General features: G+C 44.9%; 2 protein-coding genes across 2 annotated transcripts in view; one reads left to right on the forward strand and one right to left on the reverse strand.

The window, feature by feature from the left end:
• UCK2 (uridine-cytidine kinase 2) overlaps positions 1-3965 on the reverse strand; it is a 67614-nt gene extending 63649 nt beyond the window's left edge. The window contains exon 1 of the mRNA XM_084867158.1: positions 3761-3965. The gene's annotated coding sequence lies outside the window, so the exon portion shown is untranslated. The remainder of the gene's footprint in view (positions 1-3760) is intronic.
• A 77-nt stretch (positions 3966-4042) lies between these two features.
• Positions 4043-17480, forward strand: part of TMCO1 (transmembrane and coiled-coil domains 1) — a 33304-nt gene continuing 19866 nt past the window's right edge. The window contains exons 1-5 of the mRNA XM_084867184.1: positions 4043-4264; positions 4631-4708; positions 13325-13384; positions 15209-15255; positions 16971-17038. Coding sequence (XP_084723310.1) covers positions 4195-4264; positions 4631-4708; positions 13325-13384; positions 15209-15255; positions 16971-17038 — 323 coding nt within the window. The 5' untranslated portion in view covers positions 4043-4194. The remainder of the gene's footprint in view (positions 4265-4630; positions 4709-13324; positions 13385-15208; positions 15256-16970; positions 17039-17480) is intronic.

The following is a 17480-nucleotide window of genomic DNA, read 5'->3' on the forward strand; positions in this document are numbered from 1 at the left end:
ATTGGTGTAGCTGTGATTGTGGTTGACCCATGAACCAGGAGGTCATGGTTAGAGTCCGGGTTTGGGCACATGCCCCGGGGTTGTGCACATGCCCCGGCACAGGCCCAGCACTGTGGCACCCCGTTGTTTGGAAGATGCGTTTTATTCTCCAGTGCTGGGCCTGCAGACAGCAACTGATGATCCTCTCTCAAGTAGAAGCTCAGCACACAAAATCCATGCACAGGTACGGTCTCTAGGCCTGGCCTGCGATCAGGGCCATTTTACCCAGCTGCCCACAGCCAGCCCTGCTCCTTGCCACCAACCACCCCCAGTTCCCTATTCACCATTAGTGATCGGAGCCTCCTGGCCAGGGGGAGGGACCAAGAGATGGTCAGTGCACCTCATAGTGAATGGTTGAGCAGTTTTTCTGCCGTAAGGGTCAATTTGCATTCTATCCTTTTATTATATAGGATGCTTCTATCTCTCCCTCTCTGTTCCTCTCTAAAATCAACAATAATAAGAGTAATAAGCAAATGGACCAAACAGCTGAACAGCTAAATGACCATCCAGATGACCTTCTGAATAAAGCCGGGGCTGTGAGGGCCAAGCCCCTTGCACGAATTTTCTGCATCGGGCCTCTAGTTAAAAATATAAAAACAAATGAAAAAAAAACAAAACAAAACATGAATCCTGTATTCTCTCATACCTGTTATAAGCAGGGATTAAATTTCTCTTAACTTTTTTTTTTTTTTAAATATATTTTATTGATTTTTTTACAGAGAAGAAGGGAGAGAGATAAGAGTGCTAGAAACGTCGACGAGAGAGAAACATCAACCAGCTGCCTCTTGCACACCCCCTACCGGGGATATGCCCAAAACCAATGTACACGCCCTTGACCGGAATCGAACCTGGGACCTTTCAGTCCGCAGACCGACGCTCTACCACTGAGCCAAACCGGTTTCGGCTCTCTTAACTTTTTACCTTTCTTAGCCTAGTACTGAACATTTTTTTTTAATGGGGGTCCAGGTGGAGACCTTTTTTTTCTTTTCTTTCCCTTTTTTTTTTTTTAAATATATTTTGATTTTTGTTTTTTTTTTTTTTTAGAGAGGAAGAGAGAGGGATAGAGAGTTAGAAACATCAATAAGAGATAAACATTGATCAGCTGCCTCTTGCACACCTCCTACTGGGAATGTGCCCGCAACCATGGTACATACCCTTGACCGGAATTGAACCCAGGACCTTTCAGTCCGCAGGCCAACGCTCTATGCACTGAGCCAAACCGGTTTTGGCTTAGTACTGAACATTTTTTAAAAGAACAGTATTATTACTAAGCCCACTAATAATGTGAGAACACTGCAGGCATATTTGTCATTTACTTTTCACAGGAAGTCACCTGAGGATGTACTACATAAACAAAGTATAGACAAAGGAGGGAGATGCGGATCCATGGAACAGCAAACCCTGCCCTAGAGCAGTGTTTTTCAACCTTTTTTGGGCAAAGGCACACTTGTTTCATGAAAAAAATCACGAGGCACACCACCATTAGAAAATGTTAAAAAATTTAACTCTGTGCCTATATTGACTATATATAAAGTAATTCTCTTGAATAGGAATCAAATAAACACAAAGAAAGTATTTTATAATTACTTTATTATGAAATATCAAGTAAACAAAATAGTGAAAAATTATAAAATTCTTGTCTTGTCTGCACCTACGGCACACCAGGCAACAGCGGTTGAAAAACGCTGCCCTAGAGGATGTAAAAGGACGTCTCAGGACAAAAGCCTTGTCCTAGAAACGGGAGGACAGTGAACTCTGGTGGGTGGTCTTCATGGGGAAAACCTGAGAGCTTAGAAAACCTGGAAATATGACAAAGGAACCTGTAGGATGCAGAAGAGCCGTTATATGAATTTGCCTCTAGCACTGGTTTCCACGTGGGGCCTAGGTGACGACATGGGTACCCTGGAGAAGGGAAGGTCCTCGCAGTGCCTGGCTCTGTAGTAGCCGTGCTCAGGGACCTGAGCAATGCTTTTCACTTGCCTGCGGCTTTTCCCCTCATATTTTAACACCGAGAATAAAACGCATCTTCCAACCAACGGGGAGCCACAGCTTCATTCGCCGTTTCTTTTCTTTCCCAGGAGGACATACAATGATGGCCCATCTTCCAGTCAACAGCACGCTGGATCTGATGAACTGTGTGTGCCAAGAACAGCTTTATAACTTACCCTTCCTCATGCTATCTCTGCAACAGTAGGTGAAGCTGGTGTTATCATTTTACAGATAAGGAAACTGAGGCGGAACCATATGCTCAGAACGACTGTCAATTAAGTGACACAGCCAGAACAGAACCAGGTGTTACTTCAAGGTCACGTTCTCATTGCACCCCCACATTTACCATTAGCCATGCCAGGCTGATGAAAAACCTACCCTGCCTGAACCACTCAAGTCAAGGTGTAGCTCAAACGAAAAGCTTCCCCCATTCCTCCAGAAAGTTACCTTGCCCTCCTATGTGCTCCCACATTTTATGAATACCCACCTCTATTACCCCTTCTTATAATGCGTAACGCAATAGTACCCGTGCCACCCTCTCTGGCCCTGCAGTGCCCACCCCAGTCCGGCCCCAGGCAGGAACTCACTGTCTGCTCAGGAACAGGGTCTCTGCCTCTAAGTGTGAAGAGAACACAGAAACGCACCTATAATAGTTATTATAGGGGTCTAGTAATAATTAATGTCGTTTTTAAACATTCGTTTAAAATCTTGCTTGGCGTTGACTTGTATTGACATAACCTTCAACACGTGGTATCTACAGAACGTGTGAAGTGCAATTAACAAGTTTTGCTTGAAAAAGTTTGTGTTTTTAAGAGAAAAAGAACCCGCGCTGATTAATCGGAAGGGCGTAATTCTTCACCACGATAACGCACGACCGCATACTGCAAGAATCACTGCTGAAAAACTGCGCCAGTTGGAATGGGAAGTTCTCCCTCAACCTGCATATTCTCCTGATATTGCCCCTTCCGATTACCATTTGTTTCGTTCTTTGCAAAACTTTCTTCTTGGAAAAAAATTTAATAATGAAGAATGCCTCAAAAATGCATTGACCGAATTTTTTGCATCAAAATCACAAGAATTTTACAACAGAGGGATTAAAATGCTTCCTGAGCGTTGGGCACAAGTAGTAGAAAACAACGGCAACTATATTGTTGATTAAATTTTGTTGTATTGTTTAAATAAATTCGATTTTAAAAAAAAGTATTAGAAAACGACATTAATTATTACTAGACCTATTCAATCCGGCCAAAAGCGGTGGACCGGAGCACTAGAAAGCGCACTGGAGTTTGGAGCGCAGGCGCGCACACACAATCAGGCAGAAAACAGGCTGCTGAGACATTTTCTTTAACCCACACAGGTCTTTTTATTATTATCGTTCTAATGAGCTACCACCACTCATAATTGAACTTTCACGTGACATCAGGGCTGCTGGACCTTCTGGAACATGGAAGATGTTGGAAGCGGGTGGTGGTTCTCGCAGGGTACCGGCTGGGTGTATCGGCTGCTCCTTCCAGACGGCAGTGCTCCCTCCCGCACCCGGGGCGTCCCCCACTGCCTTCCGCCCGGCGCGCGGGGGCTTCGACTGTGCCCCTGCCGACACCGGGGTTCCCGACTCCCCACTCCCCGCTCCGGTCCTTCCCGGCACACCCGAAGCGCTCCTCCTCCGAGCCCCTGCTTCGTCTGCTCCCGCGCTGCCCCTCCCCGGCTCGCCGCTGCGCACACGTCTACGAACCTCCGTCCCACCGCGCGGGCCCTCCCGAGGGCGACGTCCACGGAGGCCGGCGGCGCCCCGCCTCCACGGCCCCAGCAGAGCCGTGAGGAAGCTGGTTTCTCCCTTTGCCGCAAACACGGGCCGGCCGGTGGCCCCGGCCCCGGATTCCCCGCCGAGGGCCTGGTCTCAAGTCACGCCAGCCTCAGCCCCCCAACTTCCAATTCTCGCGAGGCCCGCCCGAGCGCGGCTGCGTTTTTTCCGCGAGGGCCACGCCCTGCTCTCCGGAAGGAGCTCTTCCGGCGCTGTGCCCCGGAAGCGGAAGTGTGGCTCCCTATCTGTCAGAGGCGCGGTGCTGCTCGGTAGTCCTGAAGTCTAGGAAAGTCGTTTTTTGCTCATTTTCCGTGGCTGTCGAGCGCTTCCCCCCGGCGGGTGGGAGTGCAGAGCCGAAGTGCAGGATGAGTACCATGTTCGCGGACACGCTGCTCATCGTGTTCATCTCCGTGTGCACGGCTCTTCTCGCCGAGGGTGAGGGCGCTGCTTCCCTGACGTCTGAGCTGTCCCCGAGGGAGGGGCCTAGGCCAGGGGTCGCTGGTGCCACACCGGGGAGTTCGTCAGCCCTGCTCGCTCGGGGGCTCATGTATTCTACCCCAGCGAACCTCGGCGACTCGGGCACGACTCGGGCGGGAGGGATCGTGTGCACGCGGTGTCCGGGTCTCTTTGGTCACTTGAGTGTCTGCGGAGACGCCTTGTCATCACATTACAGGTGCTTTTGGTTAAGAGTCCGTTTTAACTACTGGCGCCTATAAAGCAAAAGAGTTGAAATCCTTCCTTACCCAACCATGGCCACTAATCAAACATTTCTCCATGTGCATGTTGCGCTTCATGTTGCAGGTATCACCTGGGTTCTGGTTTACAGGACAGACAAGTACAAGAGGCTGAAGGCGGAAGTGGAAAAACAGAGTAAAAAATGTGAGTATGGCAACTCCCTTCAGAAGTAGTTTCAACGGGTCAATCTCATTGAAGTGCATGTTGATAGTGAATAGTTTAGTAGCAGCCAGCCCATACAAAAACCTTGTAGGGACGCAGAGACGGTTCCAACTTGAAGTCTAATTAGGAATATGGCTTTTGTGCAAAATGTCAGAGATGTGAGAGGTATGTGTCATGTGCAGGGAAACCTTTGTGACGCAGGAGACCTTGCAGTTCTTCATGGGTGGTTAGAATTTGGGTGGAGAATGAGAAGCGGGAAGGATTTCCAGATAAAGGAAATAGCATAGATGCCAAAGGAGGGGTATTTTAAGGACCAAGCTGTGTTTGGTGAACAGCAGTCACTATGATTGGCATCTATTGTAGGTAAGTGGTGTCCTGGGGGAGAAGTCACGTTTCATTTGGTTGAAGGTGTGTTTGACAAAAAGGTTAAGAACAAGTAGAGTTTATTGTCTTTGAAATGAAGACGGCATTTCCGCAGGGCTTTGTGTCTTATAAGATCTTGATGTTTTCTTTCTTACAGTGTGTCATTTGATCCACATAATAACCATTTGTGGTCGATTGTATGAATATTATCCTCCTTTATAGGAAAGGAGGTTTAATAAGGTCACAAATAAAGAATTGGGCAAACTCAGCTTTTTAAATTACAGCTTACTGTTCCTTCCCTTATTTATTATTGACAGTGCACCCCAACATATCTAAACCCAGGTTCATTATCCTCTCTCAGGATTTCCCTGGTTGGGGAAGGTACCTGCGTGTTCAGGCCCTGGAGCACTTCTTCATTTGGTCCTGGACACCACACTCCGTGGTCGTGCTTTCCTCTGGCTGGCCGTTCTTTTGCCATTTTCTTGTTGTTTCCTCTTCTTGACCTCTGTCCTTGGGGTTGATTGCCAGTGGTGAACTCTTTTGTGTGCTCTGGTTGCCATGACCTCCAAATTTATGCTCCTACTCTCGCTAATACAAGATTCATATTCTTAACTGTCAATCCACTTCGATGTCTAATACACACCTCAAACCCAGCACATTCAGCTGAACTCTTGTTCCCCGCTTCCAAGCCTGCTGCATCGGTAACTTTCACGCCTGTGCCGAGAGGCAGTTCTATCCTTCCACTTGTTCAGGCCATTATCCCTGTGCGGTATCCTTGACTCTTTGCTCACAGTCTACGTCTAGTACTGTTGGGCTGCCTTCAGATATATCCAGAACCCGATTACTTTTCATCACCTCCATTGGTCCTCCATGGTTTGAGGCACCATCATCTTTTGCATGATAATTACAATAACCTCCAACAGGTATTTCGGTCCCCTTATTCTGTTCTCAAGATGACAGCCAGAATAATCCTTTCAAAAGCCTATCAGATGATGTTCCTCTGCTTATAACTCTATGATGGAGTTCCATTTTCTCTCAGAGAAGCCAAAATCCTTCTAGTGGCCTTAGCCAGTTTGACTCAGTAGATAGAGCTTCAGCTTGCAGACCAAAGGGTCCCGGGTTCGATTCCAATCAAGGGCACATACCTTCATTGCAGGCTCCTCCCCGGCCTGGGCCCTGATTGGGGCTCATGCTGGAGGTAACCAATGGATGTGTTTCTCTCACATTTATGTTTCTCTCTGTCTTTCCCTCTCTCTTCCACTCTCCCTGAAAATCAATGGAAAAATATCCTGGGTGAGGATTAACAAAATCCTTCTAGGGGCCATAACCTTTCCCTATTACTGCTCTGATACACTTTCCCTGCCACTCACCTGTTCCACTCACACTGACCTGCTTTTTTTGTGAGAACCTGTTCTGCTGTGATCATACACTAGTCGGCCACCATGCGATGGTGTCTGTATACACCTTTCATGTCATGTGTCAGTGAGAAGCCTTATTAAATAAGCCTTAAACAAATTCCATTTAGCTTCACATTTGTTTGGATAATATTCTCTACCTTAATTATTCACATAAATAGCTTATGAGCTTCTTTAGTTCCACTCTAATTGCTTCATTTCTAATTATCTGAATTATAGAAATCAGTTGCCTTTACTCTACACCCAAATTCAAAGTAAAGTAGTTGTCAGGCAAAGCTCCCATAGTTGTGCTTTTCTTTTTTCTTAAAAAAATAAATAAATAAATAAATAAATAAATAAAAATATATATATAATGTATATATATAATTGATTTTTTACAGAGAGGAAGAGAGAGGGATAGAGAGTTAGAAACATCGATGAGAGAGAATCATTGATCAGCTGCCTCTTGCACACCCCCTAATGGGAATGTGCCCACAACCAAGGTACATGCCCTTGACCAGAATCGAACCTGGGACCTTTCAGTCCGCAGGCTGACACTCTATCCACTGAGCCAAACCGGTTTCGGCCATAGTTGTACTTTTTAATGTAATTCTTTATTATGCTGCTGTGAGGTAGGCTGATGATTGGAATGACACCTGCATTTCTCAGTCGCAGGTCCTCTAGTTTGGGGGACCTATGAAAACTCAGTAAGTGTGTATTACTTGCATGTCTGATCAGTTGACATTTGATAGCATGCTGTGTGTAGAGTTAATCATGGTGAGTGCAATCCTATATAATAAAAGGTTAATTTGCAAATCAACAAATGGCACAATGACCTGTCGCTGTGATGTGCACAGACCACCAAGGGGCAGACGCTCAATGCAGCAGCTGCCCCCTGGTGGTCATTGTGCTCCCACGAGTGCCAGTCTACCAGAAGCTGGGCTCATGGCCTGTGAGCCCAACAGTGGTGGCGGGATCCTCTCCCGCCTCTACAGCAGGGCTAGGGACAACTATATACAAGCCATCAGTTGGGTATCCCCTGAGGGCTCCCAGACTGCAAGAGAGCGCAGGCCAGGCTGAGGGACCTTCCCACCAAGTGCGTGAGCTTCGTGCACTGGGTCTCTAGTCTATAATAAAAGTGTAATATGCAAATCGACCGAGTGCCCAAACAGCGGAATGACGCTCCTACGACCTTCCGGATGGCCTTCCGGTTGAAGCTGGGGCTGCAGCTGTGGGAATCAAGGCAGCCGTCCCAGCTGTGAAGGTCTACTTTTGCACGAATTTTGTGCATTAGGCCTCTACTACAAAATCAATGGGCATAGAGCCTGTCTTCCAGATAGCTATAATCAAATGGACAACTATTATATTGAGCACGGGAGATGTTTCACAGGAAGAACTAAGGTAAGTTCCTCTTTGAACAAATGTCCTAGTTGCAAATACATGATCTCTTCTGACATCCTCTATTCAGAAGGTGGTATGGATCTAGGCAAGAAAAGTTTGTAGGGCCTTTGAGAAATACAAAAAAACATTAATAGATTTGACTTCGGATTAGATTCTTGTGCTGATCTGATCCTTGTCATTATTTGGGGAATACTACTGATATTTTCCAAAACGCTGCCCTGTTGTGACTGGCCTTTGACAAAAGATGCTTTTTTAAAGGCACCCAGTGGGTTGGTTTAGGTGATCCGTGAATTTCAGTAAAGTTAAGTGCTCTCTAAAGATCAGAAAGTCTCCTTTCCTATTAGAGATCAATGAAAGAACATGTCAGTAAGAGAAAGATTAAAGTATGTGTAATTCACTGCTGTAACAATTATATGGAGCATTTACTGAGTACAAATTACTATGAAGTGTAAAGTGCTTCCGTTGTTTGCAGAAGAACATGCTGGAGTGTTTTGAATAATTTATAGCTGAGAGAATTTGGAACTCACAGTGCAGCAATGCCAGGTCATGGGCAAAATGCATTTCATTTTATCTCTCCACTCCAGCGTCTCCGCTGCTTGTTATGGGGTGAGGCCCTGGTGAATAAGTATCAACACAAAAGGGTTAGGAAAACAGGAGGTTAAAAGATGACCATATCCCTAGAGAAGATTTATCTGTCTCGGTCCAGACTGCTGAAAGCCCACCTAGAGCTCAGGGAGTACCTTATTTTCTGTTCTCTGGCCTTCTGTCTCTTACCCCCTTGCTTTTTACACCATTACAGTTAAATGCCACGTGTTAGTCCCAGGTGGGAAAAAAATATTTTTGTTTCTTTAATAATAATGATACAAAGTAAACCATCCGATTTATGACCATTTTTAAAAAAATGCTATTTCTGTGGCATCTTATAAAATTTGATTTAATTTCCTTTAATGATCTGTTCCTAAGTAGGTTTATTCTAAATCTCTTTCCCCCCATAGTGTTTTATCTTGTTTTAAAAAATATGTTTTTATTGATTTCACAGAGAAAAAAAGAGAGGGAGAGAGAAATATCAATGATGAGAGAATCATGAATTGGCTGCCTCCTACGTGCCCCCCACTGGGAATCGAACCTGCAACCTAGGCATGTTTCCTGATCAGGAATTGAACAGTGACCTTCCGGTTGATAGGTTGATGCTCAATCACTGATGCCCAATACGTGCATGTGCATGTATGTGTACACACACATTCACACTCTCATTTTAGTCAGCACTTCATTTAATTTGCAGTATTGCAGTCCAATGGATCTTTATACCTTCATAAAGCAGGAATATCAGCTTTGCTTTTAGGATTCAGCAACATACTTAATGTAATGAGGGGAAATATTATATATATATAATTATATATATATATTAATATATATATATATTTATATATATAATGTGTATTTTATATTTTAGAAATAATACATGCACTGTATTGTTTCCTATCGAAGGAAGTATACTGAGATAATATATGGAACAGTTCATATAAATAAACCATGTGGCCGAAACCGGTTTGGCTCAGTGGATACAGCGTCGGCCTGCGGACTGAAGGGTCCCAGGTTCGATTCTGGTCAAGGGCATGTACCTTGGTTGTGGGCACATCCCCAGTAGGGGGTGTGCAGGAGGCAGCTGATCGATGATTCTCTCTCATCGATGTTCCTAACTCTCTATCCCTCTCTCTTCTTCTCTGTAAAAAATCAATAAAATATATGTTAAAAATAAATAAACCATGTGAAGGTCATTTTTGACATGTTTATTCTTTTTTTTTTTTTTTTGAGGGTAATGATATGATTTACATTTTATTTTATTTTATTTTTTATTTATTTATTTTTTTTAATAAGTTTTTATTTTTCATATTATTACAAATGTTCCTCCCTCCCGCCCCCACCATTGCTCTCCTCCACCAGGTTCCCACCCCACCCTCTGCCCTTTCCCCTCTCCCCATTGTCCTCATCCATAGGTGCACAGTTTATGTTCAGTCTCTTCCCACGCCCCCCTCTCCCCTTTTCCCCAAGAATCGTCAGTTCACTCCCCTTCCATACCTCTGATTCTATTATATTCAACAGTTAATATTGTTCATCAGATTTTTTTAATTTCCTTGGTTTTTAGATTCACTTGTTGATAATTACGTATTTGTTGTTCATAATTTTTATCTTTGTTTACTTTCTCTTCTGAAAGAACCCCCTTCAGCAATTCATATAATTCTGGTTTGGTGGTGATGAACTCCTTTAGCTTTTTTTTATTAGTGAAGCTCTTTATCTGGCCTTCGATTCTGAGTGATAGCTTCGCTGGGTAGCTTATTTTTGGCTGTAGGTTCTTGCTATTCATCACCTTGAATATTTCTTGCCATTCCCTTCTGGCCTGCATGGTTTCTGTTGAGAAGTCAGCTGACAATCGTATAGGTGCTCCTTTATAAGTTACTACCTTCTTTGCTCTTGCTTCTTTTAGTATTCTCTCTTTGTCTTTTGCTCTTGGAATTTTAATAATGATGTGTCTCGGTGTGGTCCTCTTTGGATTCCTTTTGTTTGGAGTTCTGTGCGCTTCCTGGACTTGTAAGTCAAATTCTTTCCCCAGGTGGGGGAAGTTTTCTGTCACTATTTCTTTCAGTATGTTTTCGATATCTTGCTCTCTCTCATCTTCTGGAACCCCCATAATTCTGATGTTGGTTCGCTTGAAGTTGTCCCAGAGGTTTCTTACATTATCTTCAATTTTCTGGATTCTCTTTCCTTCTAGCTTCTGTGGAGGAGTGTCTTCTGGCTCTTTATGTTCCAAATCTTTGACTTGATTCTTGCGATCTTCCCTTCTGTTTTTAGGACTCTGTAGAATATTTTTTATTTCAGACAATGTATTCTTTATTTCTTGTTGATCCCTTATCATTTCTTGTTGACTCCTTATTAATTCTAGTTGATCTCTTTTCATATCCTCATAGGTCTTATCCATCTTTTCTAGGAAATTCTTGAAAAACCTTATAAGCGTAGATTTGAACTCTATATCCAGACGCTTTTTGTCCTCCATTTCTTTCGTTTGTGATCTATTTTGTTGTCGCATTTCGCAGTTACAGATGGGACGGGGTTTCAGGTTGGAGCCTGCAGCTTTGGCTTCCGTCAGCCCCGCCCTATGCGGGTCCTTCAGTGCTCGCTGCCGGCGCCTCTGAGAGAAAGGTGCCCTTGATTTTCGCCTGCTGCCAAACAGTCTATGCTCTCCCACAATGAGCCCGGTATTGGGGTTCAGTTCAGTTGGAAGTGGAGTTTGGAGGTGGCGTTCACAGCAGTCTGGAGCCCCAGTCTCCTTCCCGTCAGGGCAATCCCGCGGCACAGCCGACCGTCCCTTCTCTGGGGACAGTGTGCGCGCCTCCGGGACCTCCTTTCTCCGCTACCCCGGGGTTCCGACTTACAGCCCAGCTCCCTATGGCTGAGCCTGAGTCCCCGGGGTCTGGCCCAGAACTGGGGTTCAGAGCAGTCGGGGGCCCAGCACAGTCGGAGTTTTCTCTCCTTCCCGCTTGGGAACGCCCGCCAGGCACTCGGCCTCCCTCCTCTCCGGCTCCGTCCTCTTCGCGTGCGCCGCGTGTCTCTGTACCTTAGGCTTTTACAGCTCCTCCGTGCTTCCTTCTGGTTTTCTCCTTGCTTCTTGTTGTAGGATTTCCAGTCAGTCGACTTTCCTGTAGTTCTGGGTAATGTCCATTTTATATTTTAGTTGTATTTTATTAAAATTGTTGTGTGCGGCTGCGGCTAGTTGCCTACCCGAGCAGCCATCTTGGATTCTTGACATGTTTATTCTTAATCTATTCAATGGGGATTAAAGATAGTTACTATAAAATATAAATATATTTCACTATTCTTCTTTAAATATATATGGTTACTCTGTCTTATTAATTGATACATAAATAAAGCTGGTCACGCCGAAACCGGTTTGGCTCAGTGGTAGAGCGTCGGTCTGTGGACTGAAAGGCCCCAGGTTCGATTCCGGTCAAGGGCATGTACATCGGTTGCGGGCACATCCCCGGTAGGGGGTGTGCAAGAGGCAGCTGGTCGATGTTTCTCTTTCATCGACATTTCGAGCTCTCTATCCCTCTCTCCTCCTCTCTGTTAAAAAAAAAAAAAAAAAAAAAAAAAAAAAAAAAAAGCTGGTCTGGCTGGGACCGGTTTGGCTCAGTGGATAGAGCGTCAGCCTGCGGACTGAAAGGTTTGATTCTGGTCAAGGACATGTACCTTGGTTGCGGGCACATCCCCAGTGGGGGGTGTGTGTGTGTGTGCAGGAGGCAGCTGGTCGGTGTTTCTCTCTCATCGACGTTTCTAACTTTGTCCCTCTCAATTCCTCTCTGTGTAAAATCAATAAAATATATTAAAAAGAAAAAAAAGAAAAAATAAGTTGGTCTGGCCAAAACTGGTTTGGCTCAATGGATAGAGCGTCGGCTTGGGGACTGCAGGGTCCTGGGTTCGATTCCGGTCAAGGGCATGTACCTTGGTTGCGGGCATATCCTCAGTAGGGGGTGTGCAAGAGACAGCTTATTGATGACTCTCATCGATGTTTCTAACTATCTCTCTCCCTTCCTCTCTGTACAAAATCAATAAAATATATTAAAAAAAAAAAAGTTGGTCTGCCCTGGCCAGTATGGCTCAGTTGGAGCATCATCCTGTGAACTGAAGGGTTGCAGATTCTATTCCCAAGTCAGGTCACATACGAAGTGGTGGGTTTGAGCCCTGGTCAGGGCACATACAGGAGGCAACCTGTCAATGCTACTCTCTCACATTGATGTTTCTCTCAGTTGCCCTTCCTCTCTCTTTAAAATCAATTTTTAAAAATATTTTAAAGTCGGTCTTAGCTTATTTGGCCCTCGTACTCTTCTTACCCACTGCATGTGTCTGTCGTACCTATTTTCTAGACTGTAATTGTTATTTCATTGTCTCCCCTCACTGGATTGCTCTCTAGAGGACATGGATCGTGTTTATCTTTTTATCTCCCTAGAACAGCGCCTGTTAGGTAGGCAGCCAATAGCTGACTGAGTGGGTCCTATCTCCGGTAGTGAACATGAGACTGTAACTACAGTTAGCCATAGTTACGGGAGAGCAGATCTCAAAATTTGCTTGGACTCTTGTCCCTAAGGCAGTCACCCTCCACTGATGGTCTGAAAACTCATCGTTTAGATTATGATTGTGTTCTGCATCCTTCGTCAGTATTTGCTTAAAGATGCTACCATATTGCTGTTTCAGTCTTAGAATGTGTGTCCACCTTTTACTGTCAGCAGGTGTGAGAGCAGACCAGCTGACTTAATCATGATCAAAATCAAAGTCAGCGTGTAACTTTCTTGTAAGCTTCTTCCATTGGTCCAGCTGTGGAAAGGAGCTTTTGTTTCTTTAGTACAACGAGCAATTAATTTGTGCTGTGTCACTGTGTTGTTTACAGTGGAAAAGAAGAAGGAAACAATAACGGAGTCAGCTGGCCGACAACAAAAGAAGAAAATAGGTAAGATGAGTTACTGGTCTACACAAAATGTAGGTTTTCTTGGAAGAAGTAAATTCTCAGGTGATGATGCTATATAAAGATGCTGGCCGTGGTAACTCGTGTGTGTGTGTGTGTGTGTGTGTGTGTGTGTGTGACTGCATGGTTCATCAAGCACTCGTTATGTTCTCTTACTCGATTCTCTCAACTGTTCTGTGGGACATGTTCAGGCAGCTGCTCCTTTTGGGTCTTCGCTTCAAAATTTCAGTTTTAGTAAATGATGCTGACAGTTGTGGCTTCTGAACTTGCTGAGGGTTCTTCATGTAGTTTGCAAAAGCACATTGTTTTTAAAACCTGCAATGATTATTTCCAGGTAAGTCTGAGCTAGTAAGTCTGAGCTACTTGTGTGATTGCCGTGGCTTCCTTACTGAGAATTGACTGGTGATGGAAACCCACCACGGACCGGAAATTTTCAACTGAGGAAATTTTATATCATCTTAAAGATAATGACGTGACTTTGGTTTTTCAGTGTGTTGTATTAATAGAATTTAATTACTGAATGTAATTCTGTTCCAAAGAGATCATTTGTAAGTGACTAGATGTGCTTTGTACCTCCTCGTTCATAGGTCAATGCTCAATCACTGAGCCATGCCGGCCGAGCTCAGCTCATATTTTCATGCCGGAAGTCATGGACGGTGGCCCCAGGTCAACAGCAGTGGGAGGGGAGTGCTGGGAACATTCCCATGCTGACCTTCAGCAGAGCCCATGGCTGGGACAGAAGGGCAGGCATTCTGACCCATGACTGAGTGTGGGGGGTCTCCTTTCCTAGAGACTGGGAATTGTGGTAGGACATTGCTGAGATTTAATTTATGTATTCGTTCTACGCCTTTGTGTGCTATTTTCCACAAAAAAAGGCTGCATCAGGCAGATAATTTACATTTTGCTTCTTCTTCATGGCAAATCTCCATGACATTTCAGGGATATTATTAATTGATCTTCCATTCGAGACAGCTCAGAATGCAGGAGTGTCGTGGGATACTTGCCTTTTTTTCATTTGTTCCCATTGACGTAATGCAGGAGTGGATCTTCATGTACAGCATTAAAACAGTACCAGAGGCAGTTTTAAAAAGTTAAACTTGGACCTGGCTGGTGTGGCTCAGCAACTGAGCATTGACCCAGGAACCAAGAGATCTCTGTTCAATTCCAGATCAGGGCACATGCCCAGGTTACAGGCTTGATCCCCAGAGGGAGGGGAGCAGGAGGCAGCTGATTATTGATTCTCCCTTACCATCAGGTTTCTGTCTCTTATCCCTCTCCCTTCCTCTCACTTAAAAACAAAAAAAAAACAAAACAAAAAAAGCTGAAACCGGTTTGGCTCAGTGGTAGAGCGTCAGTCTGTGGATTGAAAGGTCCCAGGTTCGATTCCAGCCAAGGGCATGTACATTGGTTGTGGGCACATCCCTGGTAGGGGGTGTGCAAGAGGCAGCTGGTCGGTGTTTCTCTCTCATCGACGTTCCTAGCTCTCTATCTCTCTCCCTTCCTCTCTATAAAAAATCAATAAATATATAAAAAATAAAATAAATAAATAAATTGGCTTTTAAAAAAAATCCATAAAAACATTAAAATAAAGTTAAACTTGAAAGAGTGTTCTTTCTTTCACTAGAATATTCTGCTGCTCTGCTGCATGTGTGTTTTCTGTCAGTACAACATCATGTGCAAGGTGTTCTGCTGGTCTTATTGAAACAGGCGCCAGTGAAACAAGTGTATCTGTGTCTCCAGTCAGTGATGCTTTAACCTCAACCACGTGCTTAGCACTCTTGTATTAACTGTCTCGTCACTTCTTTTCAGAGAGGCAAGAAGAGAAGCTGAAGAACAACAACAGAGACCTGTCCATGGTGAGGGTCCCAAATGTAACTTCCTGTAAACAGCATGTTTTTTAGCATAACATTTGCGTTAGGTACACCACACTCACCTTTCAGAACTGCGCAGGCTGCAGATAATCGTGGGTGTTCCTGGGCCACCGAGGGCAGTGGCTGTGCTGGGACCTCACTCCGGTGATGTGAATAGTCCTTGGGCTGACTCGGGCCATCGTTGCTCCTTCACGCGATTCCTGGTGGGCTCCCCTATCTTTATCTTCGTACGTTACTGCTGCGCCTTTGGCTTTCTGGTGAGGGGTCGTCCCGGCACAGGGGTTGGAGTGTTACAGGGCCTTCACTGTTGCCTCTTTTCTGTGAGAGCCTCTGTTCTGAGGGGCAGACTCACCGTAACGTGTGAGGATAGTGACTTCATTGTCTGTTGGCTCGTTTATAAAGAGCACACACAGTCTGTCCAAGCATGTCTGTCTGAGGCGTCGGCAGGCGATGACATGGGGTGCCCAAATTTTCGCTTCATTTCTGTATATTTAACGTAGGACATTCTGACTTTCCAACAGTTATCTTTTGCTTAGTGAGAGCCCTTTGCTGTATATCTTTATTTTTAAATTCTTATTAAGAAAGATTCTAATTTAGAGGTGCATTTTTAAAAAATGGCTTTTCTTGCCCTAGCTCAGTGGTCGGCAAACCATCGCTCTCCAGCCACATGCGGCTCTTTGGCCCCTTGAGTGTTCTAATGCCACTTCTTCAAAATAGACTCGCCCAGGCCGAAAACCGACTTCTGCGCATGGGCCACGAAGTTTCAGTCACACTGTACATGTGCGCCCGCATGTGATATTTTGTGGAAGAGCCACACTCAAGGGGCCAAAGAGCCAAATGTGGCTCGTGAGCCGTGGTTTGCCGACCACTGCCCTAGCTGGTTTGGCTCAGTGGATAGAGTATCAGCCTGAGGACCGAAGGGTCCCGGGTTCACTTCCAGTCAAGAGCACGTACCTCAGTTTCAGGCTCCTCCCTGCCCTGCGTATGGCCCTGTGCTCGTGCAGGAGGCAACCAATCAATGTGTTCCTCTCACATCAATATTTCTCTAAGTCTTTCCCTTTCTCTTCCACTCTCTAAAAATCATTGGAAAAATATCCTCCGGTGAGAATAAAAAGCAGCTTTTCTGTTTACAAAATTACTACATAGTCACCATAGCAAATTTGGAAACTACTGTAAAAAGAGGTAGATAAAGGTCTAGACACAACTGTTGTTAAGCTTACATCTTTGTAATATTTTATTTATATTTTATGACATAGTGATTAAGAAAGAAGTTAGCTTCAAATAACAACACTTACTGACAAAGACCTAAGCAGATAAAGGGTTTTCACTTGCCCAGAAGTCTGAGGTGCCTGGGCTGGCCTGGCAGCTCAGTGTCGGGATGTCACTGGCGCAGGCAGCTGTCCAGCCGCACTGTGCCGCACCGCCCGGCTCCGTGCCCTCCGTTCCAGCGGGAGGAGTGAGCAAAGGCCCGAGGATGGCTGCTCGCCACGCCTGACCCTTTGCAGGCCCCTCCCACCCCGTGCTGTCTCCTGGCCCCAGCACTTCCCCGGCAGGAGGCCAGGGGAGGGCTTTCAGGTGGGGGGTAGCCGGCAGGCAGCATCTGGCGAGGGGCTCCTTTAAAAATGGCATGAAAGCAGCTTGGGTATGCTCCGGGGTGGTGTCTCCGCAGTGTGCAGTGACAGTGTGTCGTCTCCTTACAGGTTCGAATGAAATCCATGTTTGCAATTGGCTTTTGTTTCACTGCCCTGATGGGGATGTTCAATTCCATGTGAGTATCCCTAATTGTTGCTCTGTGATAATATATTGTATTTTTATACTTTAAATGTACAGGAAAGTTACAAAAATATATGTCCATTATTCAGATTAACAAATGTTAACGTTTTGCCCCATTCACCTTCTTTTTTCTCTCTCTCTCCATATCATGTATGTCCTCATATGTACATGATTTCTGTATTTTCCTGAGTCATTGGAGAGTATGCTTCATGCTCCTTTATCATAACTTACTACCATGTGTTCCCTAAGCACATGGACATCCTCATGCATAACCCCTACCCAATTATTGAAATCACGGAAATTGAATTTTGATAGAATACAATTATATGATGACTTTTTTATGGTCTTTAATAGTGAGGATGTTTTATGTACAAGGCAAAGACTGGGTATTGTGGGGCCTTCAAAGGGAGGGTAGACATATAAAGATGTCTTCACTC

The sequence above is a fragment of the Pipistrellus hanaki genome (genome assembly GCF_964339955.1).
Source record: "Pipistrellus hanaki genome assembly, chromosome: 18".
Classification (NCBI taxonomy): Eukaryota; Metazoa; Chordata; class Mammalia; order Chiroptera; family Vespertilionidae; genus Pipistrellus; species Pipistrellus hanaki.